This window comes from Leptinotarsa decemlineata, unplaced genomic scaffold (genome assembly GCF_025532065.1).
Source record: "Leptinotarsa decemlineata unplaced genomic scaffold, Ldec_3_MD MMD2_tig00026282_RagTag_RagTag, whole genome shotgun sequence".
In the NCBI taxonomy this organism is placed as follows: domain Eukaryota; kingdom Metazoa; phylum Arthropoda; class Insecta; order Coleoptera; family Chrysomelidae; genus Leptinotarsa; species Leptinotarsa decemlineata.
The window spans coordinates 18,934,988-18,961,847 of record NW_027412668.1 but is presented as its reverse complement, the minus strand read 5'-3'; the positions used below and the strand labels follow the sequence as shown (position 1 = coordinate 18,961,847).

Genomic DNA, 26,860 nt, shown 5'->3' with positions numbered 1-26,860 from the left:
ATGAAGGAGGTCAACCTCTCGAACATACAATACTCAAATAGTTTCTCAAACACTGATGTAAGAGACAATGGTTAATGTTTTCTAGTAAATTATTTGATTGTTTTTTATATAAGGGGATCACCTTCGCTACTTTTAAGGACTCTGGGAAAATTCCTGTTTCTATCAAGGAGTTCATGATTAGACAAAATGGTTCAACTAAGTTTTTCGCAAATTCTTCAATTATATTGTTAGGCAGGTCACCAGGGCCAGAAGAACGATTGTTTTTAACTTTTGTAAAAATGTCTTTAATTTCTGATTCTGTAAATGAGACTACCACTATCGAATTCATATTTCTCTGAGTAGGGGCAACATTCCCTCCTACATCTGGTATATTATGTATAATTTTCTGTGGTGCATCAGTGAAGAAATTATTAAAAGTGTTTGCTACAGTTACAGGTGAAGTGATCTCTTCATTTTCATGTTTCAGTTTAATGTTAGGGTTAGATTTGAATTTACCTTTCAGTTCATTTATGATAGTTTTACTTTTGTTTTCGGAGTTCTGAATTATGTTACCATAGTGATTACGTTTACATTTTTTCACAATTTGTTGGTGATTACGTTTTCTGACTTTACAATATTCGCCTTTTGTATTGGATACTTTTTCTGTAGGATATATAGATCTTTAAGCTGTGCACTTGACTGTTTCACTTTATCAGTTACCCAAATCTTCAAAACCGGATTTGATTTTTGAATTTGTATTAGAAATGCATTAAAAAAGTGATTTTGAACAATGCTTTCAAATTTATTGTATTTGTCATTACAAGTTTCATGGTTATATAGTACATCCCAGTTTTCCTTTTTCAGTAGTTGGGAAAATTTTTGTTTGTTCTTTCTGCTATAGTTTCTACCTAACTTTATATTTTTCCTCTCAACATACGAGTTATGATTCACTTTTACTGTGATATATCTATGATCTGAGAGAGGAGTGTCCTTGACACGGCTCTCTGCCTCAATATTTGAGTAAATATTATCGATTCTAGTGCAAGATTGTGCAGTTACTCGGATATCTTGTTAAGTTCATATTCGGCAAAAATGTCTAATACTTCCTCTCTCTCATGTTTTAAAATCTATATTGAAATCTCCTGTAATCTACAAACAAACATTTATTGTAAAGATTTCATCTAGTAACTATTGGAGTATGACGCCCTGTAGGCGATCTATATTTAGTTATAATTCTGTGACAAAAAGTCGCATTTTTGTATTCACAACCACACTATTCACTACATTCAAGTTACTGATGAGCAAGAGAGCAGTCTCCAATCCATTTTTCGCCCACAGAGCAGTTTCGCCACCCTTATATATCTTGCGACAATAAGAACGAACCACATGATAGCGTTTAATTGGGAAATTACTCACTTCAAATTCTTTTAGCCATGTTTCTGTGACGGAGATAAACATAGGATTTTCATTGTTCACTTCTACTTCTACTATTAACAATTTTGACAATATATTTCTTCCATTTACTGACAACGTGAACATTTTTGTTACCATCAAAAACTTCGCTGATTGCTTTGAACTAAAAATAATGTGAAGTGGTATTACTCCAACTGCGTTGATTTTGAATTCAACAAATGTTTCCTTGGAATAAAAATAATAAGGGCTGCCTGTGTATATTGAAATAAAGGCTACAATTCTACATGAATTTCCCAGATATTTTGCATAAAAATGGGATATTCTTGAAAGTTTCAATTTTGATAAGAGGAATGACAGCAAACAACACATGGGGAAACTGCACATGGTTTGTAACATTAAAAAAATCCACTGAAGCATAATTGACAATTTAAAAAAATCCGTGACCATGTAAATCATGTGATTACATAAAAATAAATAAAATCAAATAGAAACGAAATACTTATAATTTTTTGGAAAAGCAAAAAATTTAACATCTTCTCGAAATAATTGTTTTTATGTAAAATTTGCTCAGGATTTAAAAATTCACTCTCAGTTGTTGCCCCCTATTTTGATTTCAAGAATTTTAATATTTCACCATAGACTCTGCAACTTCGATGAATAACATTTTGCAAGCTTCTCAACATTGTCTCTTGTAATGATTGTATATCTCGGATTGATAGTGTAGCTAGTTAGCAAGTATTTTATTTGGATCTGTGTCTTTAGGGACAACCATAAAATACCATTCATTTGAGTTTGGTGCTCCCATTATTCGAACAGTGTCTATTTGATGATATACATTTCTCCTCAATATTTTCACAACAAAATAAATATAGCTATGAAATAATCACCTGCGATAAATTGCCAAAAGTAAAACATTTCATAACCAAATGAAAAGTGAGACATTATGTGCTACTTTATGTGTTGACATTGGAAAATTAGATTATTTACTAAGAATAAAACGTATTTATATCAGGAAAATAAGCTTTTAAAAGCACCCTGATATTAATCTAATATAATATTATTTATAAGTAAATAAAAAACACAACAAAATCTACACAGATTAAATTTTACACCTCAATATTGTGTCTATAGTACCCAAAAAATATATCAGATATTTGACAGGGTGATGCAACTCTTAGTTTCCTGGTCTACAGGCATTTGTCAGTGATACAACTCGCGATAAAAAATAATTGAACCTGTTGCCAATCCAAAACAATGAACCAAAATATGCCGGTTACAAATGGTAATTACCAAAGGCGTTAAAGGAATCATTGTAGGCCCATAATTGTGTTTTATTCTCTGACTCTGAGTCCACTCAGTGTGACTAATTGAACGTTCGAAATATCGGACTCCTTATCGTAGAAGGCCTTGTCACGGTAATGCGGGGCTCTGCCGTAATGGACATTATTTCCATAGCTACTTATGCACCATGAAGTTACCAAAACCCTCGCGGGTTGCAGTGTAGGGTTGAATAGACCCGCTACATCTCAGACCTACCCTACCTATCGCCTCACTGTTGTTCACCAACAGCGTTTCTATATCCCTACCTCTTTATATTTTCATACCTACAAACTCAAGCGATAATGTGATGATGCAGTGTTTTTTGTTCCTAACTACTTTACAGAATAGGAGAGTTTAATTTTTTCATTTAGTTTCTATTCAAGTTCAAACTATTGTTCAAATTGGTTGGAGACTGAAGTCAGGTGGTATCAGAGCTTGTAAAAAATTTCCTGTAAAACATCACATTTGAAATTTTTTACTGTAGTTAGTCCTTTGACAAAGCCTTGATTTTGATTATTTTGGTTCCACATTTACTTTTTCTCAAAGCAGCATTTCTAAACAAATCAAATCACTTTATTAATCCTGTAGAACTTACAAAGTTATAAGATAGGTCAAATAGCATTTTGTACATACATAAAATAATATTTAAAGTAAAATTAAACCAAACATACAAAATATGAAAGATTGTCATAGGCATACAATGATGGACAAAACATATCAAGTTCATTCAACTCCAGCTTCATTAAATTAATGTTATAGAGAAATAAAATTACTGATGATTGAGAAATTTATCAATGGCAGATAAATTATGAACTGATAAAAACATTTCAAGAGTGGTTTTGAAAACCTGAATTCTATCAGTAATTTTCAATGATTCAGTTTGTTATAAGTTTTTAGTCCCAAGTAAGAAGGTGAGTTAGCAGTTATATTATATTTGACGGGATTTATGTGAAAATCATTGCACTTTCTTATATTTACATTATGGTATGAGGAAATGCCACTGAAGAGCTTCCCCAAAGGCAAACGTCATATCTGATTCTAGATTCTATACGTGCATAGTAATAATTTACTAACTGTTCAGTGGTTAATATCGGCTTAAGATTTCGTATCAGATACGAAACAGAACTTAGTTTCAATATCACATTTTCTTTATGATATTTGTTTGGTACAGTATAATTCGTTATAAAGTATAAATAAGTAGGAATATCAAATATCACAGGTGATTTTTGTCTTGAGTATTATTTTTTCCTCTTCAACTACCACTATTTACAATGGTAAATAATAACTGGTAATTTGGTGAAGTATTGTGTTTCATTAGAAAACGTAACAATAGTTCAAATCTTGTGTATTTTTTTGTTTTGCACATTTCGTTTTCCCTCTACGGATAACAAAAAAATATTCCTATTTATGAATATCACTATTTATATTTTTATAATTTTAGTTCAATCCGATTAGAGTTTAACCAAAGCCACCTTGAATATCATTATTCTATAGATGCTATATTGTTGGGAGGATTTCAACCCTGGAGCGATCTGATGAATACAATTTTTCTTGAAGGCTTTACCGCTATTTCTATACCTAAAGGAAAAAGAGCTATTCAAAACATTCCAAATATCAATGAAAAGCAAGATATAATCTCGTATTTACCTGTAAGTTATCGATTTTCCATTTATTTATGTCAATTCCTTATAGAATATTTAAATTTTTAGGTAAACTAATTAACACTTTTCCCCAAAAACACTCATCTAATTATTTTTTTTCAATTATGTATTAACTTTTCACACTCAGTAAAGTAAAATATTAAGTTTTGGGAAATAAATGTTTTGGCTCCTCCATCTTTATACAAAAGTAAAAAAAAATAATTGATTTTCAACTTATCTGAGAATTACAAACTGGAAACTGAAATCAAATGAAATGGATACAAATAGCGCTTTTGAAAATTTGGGGAGTATTTTTTTAGAATGTATATTTATCAAAAAAATATTTTAAAGTTCTGACAATAATAAGAAATGGGTAATCTTAGAAGTTTACATTTAGGTTAAGAGTTGAAAAAACCATTGGAACTACCTGAAAAAAAATCAGTTTAAAAAACACGAGAATTCAGTTGCAAGAATAATACGAATCTATCATCAGAACAGACATCAACTCTGGTAATCTTGCCAAATCAACATGGTGTGTTATCAATTAAATTACAAAACCCCCAAAACTGATATACCAATAAATAATGATGATTGTCTGTTCAAAATACTCAGTTCTTAGATTCAATAACTATTTTATTGAAGCTGAATCAAATATATTCGAATAAAATATCTTTTTGGAAAAAAGTGAATCATTTTGTGAATCGTTTTTGTTTTGAGACTTGTCCTGGAGCTGATCTGCTGATTTTTCTGCAGCTCAAATTAAAAACCAAGTATTTATCAAGATACATCAATGTACCAATCAACTTGGCGGAAAATTGTAGATAAAATGAATTAGAAGTCCCTCAAGGATCAGTTCTTGAACCAATGCTATTTCTTATTCACATTAATGATACAGAAAAATCACAAGTACCGATATTGTTCACTTCAGGGATGATCTTCATCTCCCATTCACAGGAAAGGTCCATTAAAACAAGTCTAAACTAATCAACACTCATTTTCCCAATACTAGCAAAACTCATTGTTTTGGGTAAGAACTTGTGGACAAATTACATTTGAAAAATTAAACTATCTAAATGAACAATTCGTTCAGGAGTGTCTCAACTTACCTACACTGTAGGTAAGCTGACATCCATCAGAAAACAACTACTTTCCTGGCTAATACCACGAACGGCATTGGATTATATCCGACAGGTGTCAGTGCAGGATTTTTCATAAAAGTAATTCTTGCATATGCTGTTGGCGATACAACTATAAACTAAAGTTCCATAATAGTAGGCATTAAATTCTCATAAATATTATTGCAATAAAACGAAAATTTTATTGTCAGGTTGTGATTGTATATATTTTGTTATATAATTATATTAGTATAATTAGTATAATTTCTGTACTTCACTGCAAGAGACAGATTAAGGCAAAAACATCAGTCATTTCTGAGAATTCAGTGCTTACTATTTTGGAATTATATCAATCCAAATTTTCTAAAGAGTATGGTACCAAGACTTTGGAATTGACTTCCAGATAATGTCAAATAACTTGAATATTTTCTGATTTATCACAAATTTCACTCAGTAGAAGTTTCCAGGAATAGTTATTTCTTCTTTTTTATAGTGCGGATGTAACTTTCGAACAAGGTAATTTTTGTATAAAGGAATCATTTTAAGAACTAGTGTGACATCACTTGCTTCCAAGAGGGTACTATCAACTTTTTGAATTTTTTAACGTTCAATTCTCTATAAATAGACCTTCACTTGTTTGAAGTTCTGTTACAGAGTTATTGATGTTTGTCACATTTTTTGAATCAAAAGTTAAAACTATCGAGGAGAGATACATACGAATAAGGAAATAAATTTCGAAATATTAATTCCTCTCAAATAAATGTTCATTGATAAGAGAAATAAATTAAGAAAAATCAAGAGGAGTCAAATCCAGTGAACGACCAGGCAAAATCAACAGACCGCACCTACCAATTCTCATGCCTGGGTATGTCTGATTCAACCAATTCCATAAGGACTACAATTTCTCCAACCTGTGGTTGAATGAGGTTTCGAAGATTTTCTGAATATCAATCACCAGTCAGATTTTCCTCTCGATATATGTGACCAACAATATTATTTTATTGTCCGAGATAGATTTTCTTTCAGCTCCTCTAGCTTTAGCTAAACTTCCAGTCGTTTGAAATTTTTCAACCAATGGGGAATGTTCCTCCTGACGAAAATCAAGTAGTTTTCATAAAAGAGCTCTAAAACAACGCATTTTGAACTTATCATTTTAACCTTTTTCTTTAAAAAATTATTTTAATACTTAAAAAAGAGGAATGAAATAACGCATTCAACATTTAAAGGGATTCCTTTCTATTTCACTATTTGGCAACATCGGTTATAGCTAATAAAGTACAATGAATCTGTTACCTGTATGAGACAAACAAAGATGACATATTTCAGAGGCGTGCTGTTTTGTTTACTTATGTTCCGAGTTCCGAGATATTCTGTGACATATGATATATTGTGCACCTAATCTATCTTCCTCTATATAAATAAATAACAAATTACCTGTTGTTTATGTGGCTTGTGGAGGTGGTATTGAAGTATAATTTATATTTTGCCTTAATTTGACACTATTGACATGATTCTTCTAGATTAGTACTAACCTGAACTCCGATCTAGCATTCTAGGCGCTGTTGCCAATAAGTGAATTAGAAACAAATCCCTTCAAAAATTAAAACCCAACATTTGAAACATCAATTTGAATACTTTTCGAAGTGAATTTGAAAAACTCATGAATTGAACTCAACTTTATTTTCTTCAAACTTGCATTTGCTGTACTAACCCAAATTGGGGAACATTCCCCATTCCCTGATATATTTTTAGCTAATCGGATTAACAGAACACCATCAGCGAAATGAAATTAAGCTAATTCTCAGTTTCGATAGTGACACCTGTCAAGCTAGCACTATATCTGTTACTAGGGAAACATAGTGTGGATTCTTATCTTTTGTCAATTATTGTGGTCCAATTTCATTCTGAATATGATTCATTTTCGTGAACAATTTCTCTTGAACATTACAAACTTTACAATCTAATTGGACCAACTATCAACATAAATAATGTTTTTTCATTTTTTCACAGACTTTTACCATAGACCTTTTGAAGTGTGCTTGAGCCATATATATATATATATATATATATATATATATATATATATATATATATATATATATATATATATATAAATCGGTTCAATTCGTGAGGTTGTAGTCAATAGCTGGGCTATTACAAAGAAAACTCTTTGTTATATGTCAAGCTTTCGGTATATTTCACACCTTCGTCAGGACAACTACAATAATGAGATTATATATTGTGTAAAAAATATATAAATATGGAGAACTTACTAACGTGTTAATTTTCGACCTTTATTTTACTGGTGAATTTCAGATTGTTTTAGTTCGTAAGCTTGCTTTGTCAACAAAACCAAAACTTTAAATAACTAACTTTGGAGCCGTTTCAATTCTCTTTTGGTTGCAAAGTAAAGTATTATCATTTGTCCTAGTCTCCAATTCAAACACCAATATCTCCGTAACCAGTTATCCAAATCGAAAACAGTAAAGCTCTTGTATAGAGAATTAACATACCTTTCGAGCGAAGGGTCCTCCTTTCTTTTCAAAAAAAAACTGATAATGCCCTCTATGCGGCGAATGATGTCATAACATTGGCTTTTTCATCAAAATGTCCTAAAAATTATTCATTTCCATACAAATTTTGTCCAACCTTGATATCTTGTCCTGTTCAAAAGTTAAGAGGAGTTTAGTTCAAATCTGACAACTTTTACTTTTATCAAGGTATGAAGTGACAATCAACTAAACAAAAGTGTAAAAATCTATATCATAATGAACAATGGACATTTATACTTTGTTAATTGTTCAACATAATATTTTTCAAAAAAAAAATTCAAAGAAAGAACAAACGTGCTATTAATTTATATATTATGGGCGGAAATTGAACATTCAATTTCATAACATCCTCCTCTGGTATAAAGTGAAATCAACCAAATTTCAAGACCGGAGATAACTGTAAAAGCTATTTTCCGAGTTTTTTGCCCGTGGTCTGCATGATTTTATGAACCGGATCGGGAGAGTTCTAAATAAACACAACATGGAATCGATATTCAGGCTAACGGAAACCATCAGAGAGAACTTGAGGTCTAAGGACCCCAGAGAGCCTTCAGCAACACCGGATGTTTACCGAATCCCTTGTAGCTGTGGGTGGGTCTATATTGGAACCTTGAAGAGAAGTGTAAGTACTTGATTCTCTGAACACATGAAAATTTGTCGCCGGTGCCATACCGACAAATCAGCAATAAAGGAAGTTGCATTTAGAGAAGGTACAAACTTATCACTTTTGAAGAGGCCCATAGAACTCAGAGTTACTATTCAAGACTATATAGTGAGGCGATAGATATTCATAAATACACAAACAATTTCAAATAACAGGAAGAAGAAATAAATAAGCAGTAATAAAATTTGACTACCTGCACTTAATTACTCATGTATCAGCATCAATGGAATGATACCGAAGATCCAAAATAATACTGAAGTATCTGCTTTGCGGACAACCAGAACATTTCGTCTGTTGCCTAATCGCAGTCGTAGACAAAACGTAGACAAACCCAGAGATTAGCTTTGATACAGAAAATAAAAGATTGTAAAACATTTATTATTTCAAATATATAAAGTATACCCGAAATTTTAATAAAATTTTCAATGAATTAGTTACTGTTTGTATATATGACAGCAATAAAATCTTTTTTCAGTATGAACTGTTGGTGCACATATTCCAGTTCTTAGATTTGAAATCTTTAAGCAAATGTGCTCAAGTAAGTCGTAAATGGAAATTGATTTCTGAAGAGCAATCCCTCTGGCAAAGTATAAATTTGAAGGTAAGCTTATCACTTTAAAAAATGTTTGGTGGTCTCATTTTTGAAATATTTGTCATTTTTAACCGTTTATTTTTTCCGTGATACCTATTCCAACAATTTTGTTTCCTGAACTGGTTTGCACAGATCCTTCAAACACATGTGTCAAAGTTATCCTCAAAAAATTCTTCTAATGTATAGTAAGCCTTTTTGACTAGAATTGCCTTTAAGTTTCTTCTTAATGTTAGTAGTACCTACTCCATTATATATAATTGAGTTCTTGATTTGACTACTTGTTGGGATATGAACCTTTAATTGGCTAGCTTGTCCAGTATTGTGGTGAGGTTTTTGTAATATGAAAACAGATTGAAACAGCTGTTTACTGCATACACCCCAAAATGTTATGCCATACCTCAGATGAGAGTCTATGAGGACATAATAAACATTTTTTGCTGTGTAAAATCCTAATTCTTTTGATACTATTCGGGTGCAAAACACCCGGTAGAAAGTTTCCTATTCATAATGCCTATATGCTCCTCGAATTTCTCTGATTTATATTAATTTATCTGATTTATAAAGTAGAGATCTTATTTTCCACTAGTGTAGTACTTTCCTTGTGAATTTCTTGTAGATTGCACTTAAAAGTAATTATACATTACAGATGCTTTTGTATAAATTATGTTGAGTTTTATAATGGCATTTAAATAATATGTCTTTTTATGTCTCCTTCATTCTTTTTTTACTATATTATAGTAAAAAAAAGTATGGGTCCTAAGAAAGATCCTTGGGGCACTCCTGCTTTCACATTCTTTGTACTTGAACAACTATTGATCTTAACAAATTATCTATGTCCTGTAAGATAGGATTCAAACCATTTCAAGCAGTTTCCAGTCATTCCACATTTGATGTAGCCTCTGCAACACAATCAAAAGCTTTTCACAAGTCACAGAATACTGCCGCAGTCGCCTCACCATCATTCAAGTTGCTGTATGCTTTATGGAGCAAATTATATATTACATCATTAGTGCTTTTGTTTTCCTGAAACCCAAGTTGATGAGGGGTGATTATTTTGTTTATATTAAAATGGTCATTAAGTCTTATTTTAACTAAATATTTCTCAATCAACTTTGCTAGAGTTGGTTGTAAAGGTATTGGTCTTAGGTTTGATGGATCATTAGGATCACCGCCTTAGGCAAAGGTATGACCATTGATGTTTTAAAAAATGGTGGAAATATTCTATGCCTGAAAGTTTCGTTTATGAATTAAACAAGAACCTGTAGAGTGCAATCTGGTGAGTTTTGAAATATTCTGATAGACACATTGTCAGTTCCAGATGGTTTTTTGTTTCTCAGGTTAATGATTATCCATTTTTGTTCTCTTATATTGGTGTTATAAAAATGCATGGTTTGTTGATTGATACTGTTTGAAGGTACATTAATGGATTTTAGTTAATTTCTCAGCCACAGAACTGTAAAAGTCATTATTAGTGTCAGGATGTGCAAATTTTTGGTTATTGTTCAACCTCTGCAATTCATTCACAATATTCCATGTGTCTTTCACTTCATTAACATCATTATTCATTTTGTCTTTGTAATACATATCTTTTGCATTTCTTATTAATCCCCTATAGATTTAAGAAATTCTAATTCCTATGGTGACCCAAGGTTTTCTATTTTTAATTTAAGCTTATAAACTCCAGATTTCCCCAACTTGTTCACCTTATCTTTGACATTGAAAAGGAAATCAGACCTGTCATGTGGTCTGAATGCCACTTCCACATTGTTTTTTTTTTGAAAAAACCCGCAATTGTCTGTTCTTTTTTAAAAATATGTTAGAGTTACCCATTACTTGATTTCTGGTTGTTTGACCTGAGGGCATATTAATCTGTAAGTGAGTTTACGGCTTTTTCTGACTAACTTCTGGATAGTATCTGCGTTGAAACCATTATTATGACCTATCTATGTAATTATATCAATTTTTCTAGCTAGATTGTTAGCAGACAAAGACAGTGAGAATGCTCTGTGCAACATTGAATTTTAGGCTGCTAATTTATGACTGTCTGGATGGAAAAAATCGCTTGGGATGGTAATGTCTGTATAGCTAGGTTTTCTGAAAACATTGAACTCAAATTTATTCTGATTATGTGTTATGGTCAGGTCTAAGAAATTTATCTGTTTCTCTATCTCTGTTTCGAGTGTGAACTGAATGTTGCTATTGACATTATTCATGAATGTCATAAATTGGTGCAGCTGTTGTGTAGTACCTCTGGAACAGATGAGAATATCGTCTACGTATCTGTACCAAAAATAAATATGTTTTTTACCTAGGTCGGAATAAATAAGTCTGCTAAAAGTGGATTAAGGGGTGAGCCCATTGGTGAACCTGAATCTTGTTTATAAAATTTGTTGTTGAACTGTAGGTAGCTCTGATTTAGGCACACATCTAAAGCTGTTGAAACTTCAAAGGAAGTGATATGTCACTTTACACTTACACTCTTTGTACGGTATGTTGGAGAACATACTCTTTACATCGAATGAAACTAAACTTGAATTATGTGGCGTGGTTTGGTTCCTTATGTTTTCTACTGAAGTCGTTGAATTTTTAATGTTGTGAGGTGAGATGAAATTGGTAATATTTTTTAACAACTTGTTGAGACGTATTCCTAGTTCTCTTACCGGACTATTTATATACGAAACTACTGGTCTTATGGGGTTATCCTTTGTGTTTTTATCAGGTCATATAGTTCAGGGCAAGAGAGGTTCATGTTGGTGATTCTTCGTTTCTCTGATTCCATGAAAATGATTTTAGTATCTGAGAGAAAATTTTTCAGTTTATTTTGACTATTTTTTCGTTGGGTCTTTCTTGATGACAGTAAGGTTTTCATTTTGATTGACTGATTCAATTTTCTGAACATATGTTTCTCGTTCAAGGATAATGATGGCATTCGATTTATCAGCTTTCGTGAAAACAAGATTTTTTATTTTTTGTCGTATAGTTTTTATTATGCCCCTTTCTCTACTGTTTGATAAAGAGAATGGATGGTTCTGAATTACTTCATTGATTTTGTATGCTTCTATATCTCTATTATCTGTCTGTTTCAATGCAATAGCTGGATCTGTTATCTGTATTCAACAACAGTTGAATACAACAATTGAATCAAGAACTGAATTATGAAGGAGAATGGCTCTACCACCATGAGAAAAACTACTTCTGCAAAAAATAGAAGTTAACATGTAATCAGGAATCACTAATGGCTCACCATTTTTGAGCCAGTGCTCTGTCAGAAAAACAACTTTAGGTAATTTCTGGTCTGATAGGAATATGTACAATTCGTCCATCTTGTTTCTAATTGATTGTATATTTAGGCACAAAAAGGTAAGATGTGACTCATCAGTGATGAGTTGCTTATTTATAAAAAGAGGCATTATTACTATTTGGCAGTGAAACATCACGTTGAGTATGCACTGGGGTCTAAAAGTTGGTATAACCTTCACCCATAGGTTGCGTAGCTCTGTCTTCTGTTTGGTCGTCAACCACACTATAACTGGAGAAGTGGTCATTTATGTGATTCAGTATCTTCCTTGCCAAAAATATTTTTCCCATATCACTGATGACTTGTCAATTTTTATTAAAGTTACTCTGTCTCGAACAGAATTACAATCAATCATATATCATAGGTCACAGAGACATAGTAACTTTACTATGACACTTTGCTTTGCTGAGTGGGTAGGATCTTTCCTGTACTGAGGTATTACTTCGAAACTGCGGTCTGCAGGTGATCTACTTGAATAACTTCAGTATGGCCCTAAAGCTGCATGGACGAAAAACCTCTGCAAGACTAACCTATGTGATATAATTCAAAATACTTCCTTGTTCATGTGAGCATAATCTTATTAGTCGTGACCCAACATAGATTCCGTGGATAACAAACACAGTTCCGCAGTACAACTTTCAAAAATATATCATCATACCAAGTAGAGAGGACTGGCAAAATGGCCCACCGGTAAAAGCGGAAGAAACTTGAAATACAGATGGCTCAAAGACCCAAGAAGGAGTGAGAGCCGGTATATACGGAGGCAGAGCAAAGACGAGAATCGCACTCAGCCTCGGATATAATGCAACTGTGTTCCAGGCAGGAGTAGTAGCCAACGAACACTGTATAGGGGAAATAAACAGGTAGAAGGTCACAAATAAAACCATTGCCATTTTCTCCGACAGCCAGGCGGCAATTAAAGCGCTCAGCTCATTTCAAGTCTTCTCAAGACTGGTGGGTAGCTGTCTGAGCGCACTTAAGGAGCTAAGTACCCAAAATAGGATCACTCTAGCTTGTGTACAGGGACATGAGGGTCACAAGGGCGATGAGGAGGCTGATGTTCTAGCCCGTGAAGGCGCATCCAAGGCTATGATTGGCCCAGAACCCTTCTGGGGGGTAGGGAAAGCATGTATAAAGACATCCATAAACTCATGGACGCAAACCGAATCGATAGATTTGTGGCATAAGCTCCCAGGAATGAGGCAGGCGAAAGAGTTCATAAAAAAACCATCGCCCAGATTTACGGAAGACCTGCTAAACCACAACCGTAAGGGTAATGGTGGGTCTGACAGAAGAAACCCAATGCAAGTTTTGTCAAGAAGAGGAAGAAATCGCACTGCATGTGCTCTGTGAAAGTGAAGCGATAGCAAGGCTGAGACACGCAAGATGCGGGGAAGAAAAACCAGAGGCTGCCAGCTTTATGAGAGGGTCAGTGTCAAGTCTATGGAGTCTCATCAAAGAGATCAAGACAGTGAGCTCTAACAACCAAGGAGCATCACAATAGATCTGAAAAGGTTGCAGTGAATCAGGTCATGACAATATAATCTAACATAAATTCTTCTTGTGTTGAAGCTATTTTCTGGGTTAATTGGCCATGGTCTGCAGTTTCGACATTTAGTCTACTTCCTACTCCAGACATTATCAAAGGTGAATAGCTACTGAATGAAGTTATCCTCACAGAACAAATTATTTGGTAGTATTAGATATCTATAATGAAATTGGATGTATCTGGGAGTGTATAGCATTTTAGGTTTATCTTCATTCCTATTGATTTGAGGGCCGTTTTCCCAAAGCTCTAATCCAGTTAATAATGAATTCAATCATATCTAACTCTTCATTACTACCACTGTCAGGTCGCCTCTCACAACCAAAATTATAGGTTGAAAACACCAATTTTCATTCAAATATTCCAGTTGAAAATTGCTCATTTCCAAAATGAGCCACGTGTCATCGGCAAATTCAAGTCTGAAAATTAATCCTGGATGAACATGCCTGAAGAAGCTAACATATTGGGTTTGTAAACCGTTTAGTGAAAATCTCACAATGAAGTTTCACTTGAATACATAATAGATTTTTTTCAAGTATATCGACGAATTTATTCCTTTTCATGAATCAATATTCACAGATATGCTTTCTACAATTTATTTTATTTTTAGCCTTACTGGCACCTGGTCAACTATTCCACATTGAACTATTTCAAACAAAAATGCAAAAATTTGAAAAAATTGGACTTGTCTTGGTGTGGAAATGATTTAGATAGTTTGGGTTTCGCTTGTTCATCGTAAGTAAAATTCTTTGTTAATATTTAGTAATAAATTCAGTTATCCTTGTGTTGATATATATTGCAGTTACTTCACAGTGTACAACAAAATAAAATCAATATTATAAAAAATTCTTTGACATTAACAAAGTAACTAAGATCTTTCTAACATATCAAGTTGATACACATACACTGTCTGGTCAAAACATGAGGTGACTTTTCATTTTTCTCAATTTTCATCAATTTCTATTTTGTTCCCGTCAAAGTAATCCCCCTTATATATAATACACTTGTTCCAGCATTTTTCCAATCCTCAACAGTTCTGATATGCACTTTTTGATATGTCCTTGAGTTCTCTCAGCGATTCGGTTTTTATCTTATCAATCCTTGCAAAACGCCGTCCTTTCATGGATCTCTTCAATATTGGGAACATGAAAAAGTCGCTGTGGGCCAAATCTGGTGAATACGCTGGTAGACCGGGAGCACATGACAGAAATTTTGACACCATTTTTTACCGTCTGCCTTTCAGGTGACATATTGACAGCCACAAGCAACAGTATTATGCTTCAAATAAATTTACATTACATTAACTTCTTTGACCAACATTTTACCGTCTGCCATTTATGCAACCGGAAGGCTATGTTACCCAACCCACATAAAAATAATTGGCAGACAGTTACATGGTGTTCTGGCTAGAGCATGATTTTTTTATTTAACAAAAAAAAATTGTTAAAATTAATTTTTTACCGTCTGCCAAGCACAGCGTAGACTAACAGTAGTATGAAATGAACGAATTTTCACAAGGCAGACGGTTTGCCGGTGTATTAATAATTTATAGGCATTAGTTAGTCAATAATTTTTTTACAGTGTCTCTGAACCATTTTTACCGTCTGCCTCTTAAATGTAATGAAGGTCAACAATCAATATGTCATGCAACAACTATTGGCAATATTAAAAGTATAGGCAGACGCGAATAAACTTGCAAAAAAAAATTTATAACTTTTACCAACATTTTACCTTCTGCCATTGTTTCCTTGCATTATATATGATTATTAAGTAGACAAATTGTTAATTGGCACACGAATTGACCGTGTTTATATAACTGAAAAATATTTATTAATTTTTAAAAAAAAGTAATAACTTTGACCAAAGTTTTACCGTTTGCCATTGTTTCCTTGCCATATATATGATTATTAAGTAGACTAATTGTCAATTGGCAGACGAACTGACCGTGATTATACAACTGAAAAATGTTTTTTATTTGAAAAAAAAGTGATAATTTTGACCAACGTTTTATCATCTACCATTGTTTTCCTGCAATATATAATTATTCAGTAGACAAACTGTCAATTGACAGACGACAAAACGACAAAATTCATTTGTTAAAACCAAAAAAAGAAGTGAAAAACAATAATTCATGTCCCTAACCTTTTTTTTCATCTTTTTTACCGCAGTAACTGTAGATAATAAAAGTAGCAAAGGCTCCAAACAAAACATGAAAAAAATTATTATTCATTGATAATTTAAGTATGTATATTCATTAATGATTTAGATAGAATGCGGCAGAATCTACCGAATGCTGCATTTTTAATTCATTGTTTTCTCGCAGAACGAAAGAGAAACGAGAAATGTCGTTCCTATAATTATAACATTAAATATTTTTGATAACAACGGTTCTAGACGCATTATTCTTCACATTTGTCTTGTAAACAACAATATAAAAAAAATCAGTCATTGCGAATGGTTGGGTATCAATATTGGAGTAAAAATCTATCTTGTGAAATAACATTGACACTTGTGTCATCACAAATTGTCTACCACTCTCGTCTAAACACGGTCGATTCGTATGTCAATTGACAGTTTGTCTACTTGATAATTATATATTGCAAGGAAATAATGGCTGACTGTAAAACGTTGGTCAAAGTTATTACTTTTTTTTTGCAAATTAAAAAATATTTTTCAGTTGTATAAACACGGTCTATTCGTCTGTCAATTGACAATTTAATAATCATATATATTACAAGGAAACAATGGCAGGTGGTAAAACGTTGGTCAAAGTTATTACTATTTTTTGCAAATTAAAAAATATTTTTCAGTTGTATAAATACGGTCTGTTCGTCTGTAAATTGACAATTTGTCTACTAATAATCATATATATGCAAGGAAACAATGACAGACAGGATGTATAAACCTCTGAAGAAGCTAGCCACTCACCCCAGCGTAACGTCAGGAAGGAATTTAAAAAATCGACGGCCTACAAACCCGAAAAATAGTGACACTGAAAACCTTGGCTGCAAAAAGCCTTAACTGTTTTGCCAAGCACTTCCTCTCCATTTAAAATCTGTTTTTTCCGTTAATCAGCTGACGCCCCCATACGAACGACAACTCTCAGAAGTTGAGAAACTTGTGCAAGCTAAGGACTAAGGACTAACGAGGTCTTACCTTTTGTGTGATTCCTAACACGGTTGCAGAATCATTCCAGCTTCAACCAGATAAATTCTCTCGAGAAAAATATCTGGTCGAGGCGGGAATCGAACTCACAGCCTTCCGGTCGTGAGCCGGGCGCACTACCACCGCGGCCAATTCCACATTAGCACAATTCCTATCTTTAAATTTAAATAAAACAAAGTTTATGTGAGATATCGAAATATTTAATTCGTTTGAAGGACCTATTGATGCCATTATGTGAGGAATATAACATCAATCAAATGGCCGCCACAGCTTTTCTGAGTGGCACGCATCCAAAACGTCCAATTTTTCGAGTCTCTGGCGCATAAATAATGCTGAATTTAAGATGGCATGGGTTTTGTTGTAATAGGGGAGTCTAAGCGGGAATTTCGGGATTTACTAAAGCGCGGCAGATTAATATACAGGGGGATACCTTGTACCCCGTTAAGTACCTTCACCAAATATGAGCCTCATATATAAGGCCGCCCGTGAAGGATAAAGGATCAGATTAGTAAAAAAAAAAGATCATCAGAAATTCTCGAGCGCGTCAGATTAAGGTAGGGTGAGTTAATTACCGGCTAAAAAGTGTATATTTCAGTAATCTGGCAATTTGAGAGTGACGTAAAGAAAGGGGAGGGCAGCAAAGTTGTAAAAAATAACGTCATTTCGGCATTCTCGAGCGTAGCTAATTTTTTTTTATTTTTTTTTATTCAAGGATAACGAAAAATATATAATCTGACGATTTACGCAAGCCGAAATATCAAAAATTCGTCGATAAAGTTTAATTCGTGCAGCTGTGTGATACCTATATTTCCCTCTCCGATTTTATATTCCTCTATTCTCTATTCACTATCTATTACTCCGTCCCCACTCTGAATTCTGTTGCCATGACGCCATCACAGCTGATCACAGAGACTCGTTCGTGATGAAGATGAAGATGATGATTAATTAATCAATCAATTTATGGATGTAGCCGTTACTACGTGGTAGGAAATCATAATGAAGAAAAGAGAAATTAAACTTCCTATGTTTTTTACCACTTTTATTTGTAACTAACGTTACTGCAGTTTCGTCCTATAAGGACATTTTCAAACTTATACAATATATAAGCTTCATGAATTAATCAATTGATTATAAAAAATTAAATTTTTTTTAGCATTTAAAAAAAATATTTTTTTATAAATACAAGTATTCTACCTAAAAAAACATACACTTATTCATTTGCATGCTATTTCCTGAGCTTTTCAATTAATTAAGTTCTATGAATTATAAAAATGTTAAAAAATATTAAGATTCCCTCTAGATAATCGTCAGATTATGGTACAGCACGTCTAAAACATATAGATGAACCATGTATATCTTAATCTGAGGCGCTTGAGTATTTCAAAATGGCGAATTTTTTTTGCACATTATAATAATGGCCGCGAGTTTGCGTCAGATCGAAATCATCAGATTATTGAATGAGAGTTTTTTTTTTTGTTGCACTCAACACCCCCTTAGAAAATCTGACGGGCTCGATTACATTTTTTTTTCTTTTCACTTTTAACCCATACGTACAACCACCCACATCATGCAAACGATCAGATTAACATACCAACATTATTAAAAATACGTAGGACATTGATGCTATCAATATCTGACGCGCTCGAGTATGTCCATGCAACATTATTTTTTTACATATTTAAAAATCTATAGCCGCATCCCCCATCGATGAAAAGGCATATATTATACAATGTTTTTTTCTTCTTATCATCTAAGCTTTGCAACCTAATATGTCTCAATGACGCTCGAGTAAATCCCCATTTTTTCATCGTGGGCTCCCCTGCTATTGGCTTTGAGAACCGCTGTGGTTTGTGGCTTATTCGAATACACCTGCGACTTAAGAAAACCCCCACAATAAAAAGTCAAACGGGGTCAAATCGCACGATCTCGGTGGCCAGTGCAGAATATTCAATGTGGCATGAGCTGTATGGCACGCAGCGCCGTCTTGTTGAATCCACATGTTGTTTTGGTTTCCAGATCATCCAATTCAGACCAAAAGTAGTTGGTAATCATCGACCTATAGTGCTCGCTTTTGACATTGATGGCCTGGCCAACGTCGTTCTCAACGAAATATGGACCGATGGCGGCGTCAGCCCAAAATCCACACCAAACGGGATGCATCGGAAGCTCTTGTATCTCATATGAAATGATATCGTTCCAAATCGACAATTATGTTTGTTCACGTACCCATTTATCCAGAAATAGGCCTGATCGCTGAAGATGATTTGGATATGAAAATTGGGGTCAGTTACCAACAGCTCCAGAGTTCTGCTGTTTGGGAACAGTGCTTGTTTTGGATAGCAAAGATCACCTGTTGATCAAAATTTTGTGAACGCATGTGTTTTTTCCAAAATTTATTTTCATTATACACTTTTCGGCACATTGGTTACCTTCGGGTTCTGAATCAAAACCAATCAAATCAGTTTATTCATTCGAACGACCCATTAGGGTATAGAACATATCAGGATATAATGTCTTAGTACATGTATAAAAGAACAGCAATATAAATTATCTGAAATTCTACAGTAGGTAAAAAGGCATGATATACCTTATTTATCCTTTAAACAGTCATTTAAAAAATTCTCAACTTAGTATTCAGACAATTATCTCATATCACTAAATCAAGGTTTTTTAATATTTTAATAATAATCATTTCTTAAAAAGTTGATATTCATTATATCACTATTTTTTCTAATCTATTTTCAGATTATTAGAAGTCCATGCAAAAACTCTTACTCATTTGTCATTGGGAAATTGTGAATTCGTGAATGAAGACTTATTGATGAAAGTTTCATGTTGTAGCCAGTTAACAGGTTGATCTTAAGATAATCTTTTATGATAACTTTTGTTCTGACTTACTTTTTCAGATTTGAGGCTGAAGGATATCAGATACCCTTTACGTAATTGGCCCTTAAATGGTCTGACCAAGTTGATTTCTTTGGATTTGATGGCAACAAATATTTCAGATACTGACATGATCAATATATTAATAGCAAATCCACATTTGAGACATATTAATTTAGGTAGGTTCAAGTTATGTTTTTGGGTTTTCATTTGATATGGAAATATCTCACTAATGCAGATACTTTGATCTCATGAAAAAATGAGTGGAACTCAATTTTTTCAAATGGAACACCGTGTATATTTCAACATTTTTGAGCTCTACATCCAATTTTAGATTAACTTTGTTCATATAATACTATTTCTATTTTGAACCGTTTTCGAGATAAACTGTTTCAAACGGAAACTGACGTGATTTTCTTGCTCGCTTTCTTGAATTCATCACTTATTTTGGATATTCAACTTTTTTTTTATACTTAGTAATATTTCTTTTTGATCCAGTTTTTTAACTGTCTCAGATCAGTCAATTCGAAATTGGTATGTACCTACCTTAGAAAAAGTTTCAATTTGTATACATTGAGGTATTGGTCTCTAACGTACAACAGTACACATTATTATTTTTTAATAGTGTGCTTTGGAAAAATAAATAGACCAATTATTTAACGTCAGACTTTCGTTGGTGGTTTTGACTGATTGTGATAACTACCAATTATAATAGAATAATGTCAAGATTAGGTTACAGTAATGAAGATTTCTTGAATTTATTAATAGATTATGGTGAGTGCAATAAAATTGCAAGTAGAACATGCCGAGTATTTCATGAAAGATATCCACAACTTCCGAAGCCGAATAATAATGTGATAAATCGACTACTAAAAAACTGTAGGTTGAATGATACCTTCCGTCCAAAAATCATTCGTAAGAAGACTAAAGTGGATGATGATGACAATGGTATAACAGTTTTGGGATACTTCCATGCAATTCCAAATGCTTCTCTGCACGAGACTGAAAGGGAGATAGGTATACCCTACGTGACAATTTGTCGAATTCTTAATAAGCATAAATGCATCTCTATAAGTTCTACTGTGTCCAACATTTGAAAGAGACTGATTTACCTCGTAGAGTGGAATTTTTTGAATGGTTACTTGTCAAGACTCAAGAGAATGAACATTTCCTTGACAATATCATATGGACAGATGAGGCCAAGTTCACAAAAAATGGAGTTTTCAATAGACACAACAGTCATTATTGGGCGCCAGAAAATCCCCATGTTGTCCGCCAAAGGGGTTTTCAAGAAAGATGGCAATTCAATGTATTTTGTGCCATAAAGAATGAGTCAATTTTTTATATCGAGTTTTATGATGATAATTTGAATGCATCAAAATATGAAGATTTACTGAAGAATGGAATTCAAATGATTTTAAATAATAGACCAGGAAGAGAACGTGTATGGTACCAAATGGATAGTGCTCCACCCCATAATTCTCATTCAGTCAGCGAAGCTTTAACCGAAATCTTCAAAGACAGATGGATTGGTAATAATGGACCCTTTCGTTGGCCTCCTAGAACACCAGATGGCAATCCATTAGATTATTTCGTGTGGGGTTTCATTAAAAATATGGTTTACTCCACTCCAATAACAATAATGGAAGATATGAAATCGAGAGTTACAACTGCTTTCAATAGTTTGACTCCAGACTTGATCAGAAGCGCTACACATGACAATCTTTTGAAGAGATTAGATGTTTGTTTAAGTAGAGGTGGAGATGTGTTTGAACATATTCTGAAATACACTGACGATTAAATTAACTCATTAATTTATGGGTTTATTATTTTCAGAAGTTTCATTCTATGGTTGAGGAGTATTTTAATAATTATCTTTTCATTGTATTATCTGTGACTAATTGAGAAACAATATGGGAATGATCAAAGAGTACTTATCTATTAATTTTTTGATTTTCATGGAATTATTTTCCAGCAGCTTGACTACGTTAACCGTTCTAGATTTCATATATTGAAAGATACTTCTTTATTCGAAGTGAAAGGGATATATTTTCATATTTTTAATATAATCCACAAGTCAAGATAAGGATATTGATATACTTTCATAGGTACATAAGTCAGAACATATAAAAATGCAATGAAAAAGTGGCAGTATTACTGCTGTGAGATAAATAAAGCTGCCCTCATAAAAAATTACATTAATTATTTTTTGTTAATTGATTGCACGAATTACATAGTTCCTTTCTTATAAATTTGTGTGAAAAGTTGGATTACACTAAGATTTTTTCTAGATTTGTGTGAGAGTTTCGAAAATCTTGATGCAATAATACTCACCGTATCTCAATACAATAAAGAGCTAGTTACTTGGAGATCATGGAAAGCAGTTTCTTTAACTGAAGATGGTATTCGATATTTTGCCAAGTGTTCAAAATTGAAAGAGCTAGATTTGGGATGGTGTTTGATCAATAACCATCCAGGAAATTGTTTACTTTTAATAGCTAAAGGATGCCCTAATTTAAAAAGGTAAATTCTTAATTAAAATTACTGAAAACATACACACATCAATTAACATTTCTCTACATGTTGACACTAACACTTCAACTGCAGCATGAAGTATTTTACGGGTTGTTGTTTGGAAATGGAGCATGCGAACGTGAAAAACATGAAACGAAAAATGAAAGTTACAGTTGGTACTGTTTAGGTGTCAGTTGAGGTGTTAATATACATTGCAATATTATATCTTATGAATATGAAAATTGGTAATACAGTGTGTTCAGTTTTTACATGTCTTTTGAAATTAATTTCAATTCATCATATTTATTAGGTACTTTTCATTACTCTGGTGTTTTCTAAAAGTATTTTATTTTGTATTCACCTTCAATATTCAGACAGCGGTAATATTGTGTTTGCCTCTATTTCTCTATTTGTGACAATATGCTCCTCTCCCCCCTCCCCCGTATACGATATTCCGTCAAAAACTCGGGAGTGTGAGAGAAGAAAACGAGTCTCTGAAATTCTCGAGGTAGGCACAGTTCGATTCAGTTTAAACTATTTGCTCTCTCTATTTATCGTGCAAAAGAACGTCATTCCAATTCATGTCACAGGAAATACAGTCCACGTACATTAATACTTATCATAATTTTGTTCCTTCAAATGGATAACCGTGATTTGAGTTTGAACGCTGTTTTAATTTGAGTAGTATAGTTGCTTTCAGATAACATAAAACGGTAGTTTTCTCGTAATTCAATTACTCGCTCGTTTACTCATATTTTAGTTTGAAAATCATGAATAAATTTATTAAGTTGATCTACAAATAGTTTGATTTGATTCGTATCCATTTATCAGTATTCAATATTCTGTGGTTACAAATAAAAAAAGGGACAAAAACCTCAAACCATCTTACGATTTTGTTTGGATACAGGACTGTTTATTTCAGCATTTTCTTCAAATATTCGAGTACAATTTTGATTTTCTTGTTAATTTCACAAATAAATTTCAATACCATTATTCCGATCATTCAAATTAGTTCAACTTAAGCATGTCGCCCACTTGTCCGGCACAGCACGTTCGGGTAGTAGTAACCCGTCGCCATCGCCCACTTGTCCAGCTACAACCAGCATACTGAAGGTGCTGTTTGTTCGATTTCAAGGGAATTTCAGTTGAAATCGAGCGGCGACAGAAACATGTCTATCACTAGCAGTTCTGACGAAGAAGTCGTCATTATAGTGGCCGCATTATTGAATGTAGGAAAAAATAGTCACAAAAAAGAAGGATGTGGATCCAGCTCATTATTTGAAAGTGGGCAAATCTAGGAGAGTTTTATAATTTTTTCAACGACCTGAAAGAAGACGAGGAGAAATTTTTCCAGTATTTCCTACTCCAGGCAAATTTTCAGAACTTCTGGATATTCTAGAGCCTGCCTTAACAAGCAACTCAATTTTCCCTCGTCCGTCTGATACTGTGCTGTCGACTGATGGAATAGCAAAACAGAGAGACAGAAACTTCCCAGGCACGTTTGAACAAGTTGATGCTGGCAAGCGCTGGCCGGCCACGCAGTCACTTGGCCAGCCCCGCAGTCACTTGGCCAGCCCCGCAGTCACTTGGCCAGCCCGTCACAGCACGTACCGTATTTGCCGGTTAGGATCGGAGAGCTGGAATGCTTGGCTGTGCCGTGCCGGGCTAGTGGGCGGTTGTCCATTCATTTTCATTGTTCCAATCTTATACGTATTTTGACGGGACGGGCCGTGCTGTGCTGTGCCGGGCAAGTGGGCGACAAGCTTTAATCTATCATCAATCAGTTTACCATTCTGACAGTTTTTTTGCTCACGTTTTTTATTTTTTGCTAAAGGTTCTCATTGGTTTAAATCTACCGCCCACTTCGAGAATTAATTATTTTCTAGCGCCCCCTAATTTTTTTTACTTTACTACATCTTAAGAATCACAATCGCAGTCATTATTTTAATGGAAAAATTATGTGTATCATGTGAAAATAAGACTTTTTGATTAGGGTAACGTAAAACACAATTTTGTAATATTATAAACACTTGTATTCATGTTATTAAAACAAACATTTCAATTTGAATTTTAAAACTAATCTAATGCGTACAATGAATTTGATGACTTTTAACAAGTTTGTTAATATCAGGCTCGAATTTACTCAAAAACAGCCGTAAGTCACCGCGTTCGGTAATCTGCAACCGACTAAATTCACGTTCACACAAATACGATGATGGGAATGCTATCAAAAGTCGTTGAACGATGGACCACAATCCAGAGTACAATTGTGGGATTGGCTTTTGTAGCCAAAATTTTTGGTATCCATTTTTTAATTTTATTCTTATTTCCTTGTTCGTTATCAGTTCTATTAGTTCTTCTTCCAGCTGTGGTGATCCTGCTGTCAACACAGCAGGATCCAATACCCAGTCCGGTATTTCTTGAAATCGTTCTGTGAAATTACTGTGGAGTTTTTCCAAATGTTGGCAGTAAACAAGCAAGTCGTCGTTGTTGAAGGATACTGCTGACAAATTAGGGAAATTGCAAAACTCACGTCTGCCGATATTATTCTTGTATAAGAGCAATTTGGCTACAAAAGCAGCAATTACATTTTTTGTTTTAATCAATTTCAAGTCGTCACCTTAAAGTTGGAGATCGACATCATTAAATAATTTATACAGTTCTGTCAAGTACGCAATATCATTCTTTGAAGTGATGAGGTTGTCGTACATTTCTTTGTCTTTGTTTTCCAAGAACTCTATTACAGAGTCAAATATATTGTAAAATCGAGTCAGACAATTACCTCTTTATAACTAACGCACTTCTGTGTGAAATAGCAATTGGATGAAATCTTCATCATTAGCAACACAAAGCTGATTAAATAATCTGTCATTAAAAGAGCTGTTTCGGATTTTATTGATTGCTTTGATGATATATTGCAGTGATTGAGAGACGGGAAATAGTTACTGTCTAGTCCCCTAGATGGCGTTACACGAAGAAACGCGCGTTAAGCGTAAAGGAGCGGTAAAGTTTGTGTTACAAGCAAAAAAAACATTTTTAAATTAGCAATCGCCCCCCTAAACCGCTTCAACGCCCCCCAATCTTCTCTGTGCCCTTTACTGCCCCCATATAGGCCTCCAGCGCCCACAAGGGGGCGTTATCGCCCACTTTGAGAAAGACTAGTTTGAATAGTTTGGAAATACAAAGGGCAAGCAATAACATCAGTTCTTTATCAAGGCTATGTGAGAGTTATCCTTTGAATTATAAGTGCTAGCTAATTCAGAAAAATCTTCCTCAGACCTCCACGATATTTTCAAACCAAGGTTTTCTCTGTTAAAATTCATAACGCAGTGTTAATTTCCACTTCAGATTTTGACATAATAATAATAATAATAATAATAATCTCTTTATTAACTCAGATTGATTTGTATAACCACAAGAGCAGAAGTACAAATGAAAAAGAGGAAAACGTCAATGTACAATATTGAAAAGAAATAAAACTATACGAAATAGATAATGTCACAAAGTTATAAATTAAAAAATGTGTAAAAAATGAAATAAATTATATCTATATACACACATATATACATATACACACATATATACATATACACACATATATACACATACACGCATATATACAACATACACGATGTATACCACATAAATATAATAATAGATAATTGTTTTCTATCCACACATATAGTATTGGATTACAAATAAAAGTCATCAATACTGTAGCAGTTCTTTGACAGAAGAAGTTGCTTCAGTCTTGATTTAAAAATGTGTAAATTTTCAGAATTTCTGATATTGTCGGGGAGTTTATTAAAAAGTTTGCAGCCTTGAAACTCAAAACTTCTTTGGAAAAGAGCAGTGCGATGTTGACTAGATAATAATAAGTGGGCATTCCGAGTAGAGTGATTATGACAGGCTCTGTTAGCAGCTAAAGTGTTTCTATTTCGATAGATATATGTGCAAGCTTCCATTATGTATACTCCTGCTAGCGTTAATATTTTCAAATGCTGAAAAGTTTCTCTACAAGAATCTCTATAGCCCAACTTAGCAATGATCCTAATAGCATACTTTTGTATAAAAACACACGAGACACGGTAGAGGATGTGCCCCAGTTAAGGATGCCATATCTAAGATGCGAATTGAAGTTTGCGTAATAGACAGTTAATAAAATACTTTGACCACAAT

General features: G+C 33.5%; 1 protein-coding gene across 1 annotated transcript in view; it reads left to right on the top strand.

Moving 5' to 3' along the window:
• The window catches only part of LOC111514010 (F-box/LRR-repeat protein 4), a 39,152-nt gene that overhangs the window by 9,903 nt on the left and 2,389 nt on the right, over positions 1-26,860 (top strand). The window contains exons 4-9 of the mRNA XM_074179968.1: positions 4,154-4,361; positions 9,159-9,284; positions 14,730-14,854; positions 20,030-20,136; positions 20,191-20,346; positions 22,459-22,690. Of these exons, the coding sequence (XP_074036069.1) occupies positions 4,154-4,361; positions 9,159-9,284; positions 14,730-14,854; positions 20,030-20,136; positions 20,191-20,346; positions 22,459-22,690 (954 nt within the window). The remainder of the gene's footprint in view (positions 1-4,153; positions 4,362-9,158; positions 9,285-14,729; positions 14,855-20,029; positions 20,137-20,190; positions 20,347-22,458; positions 22,691-26,860) is intronic.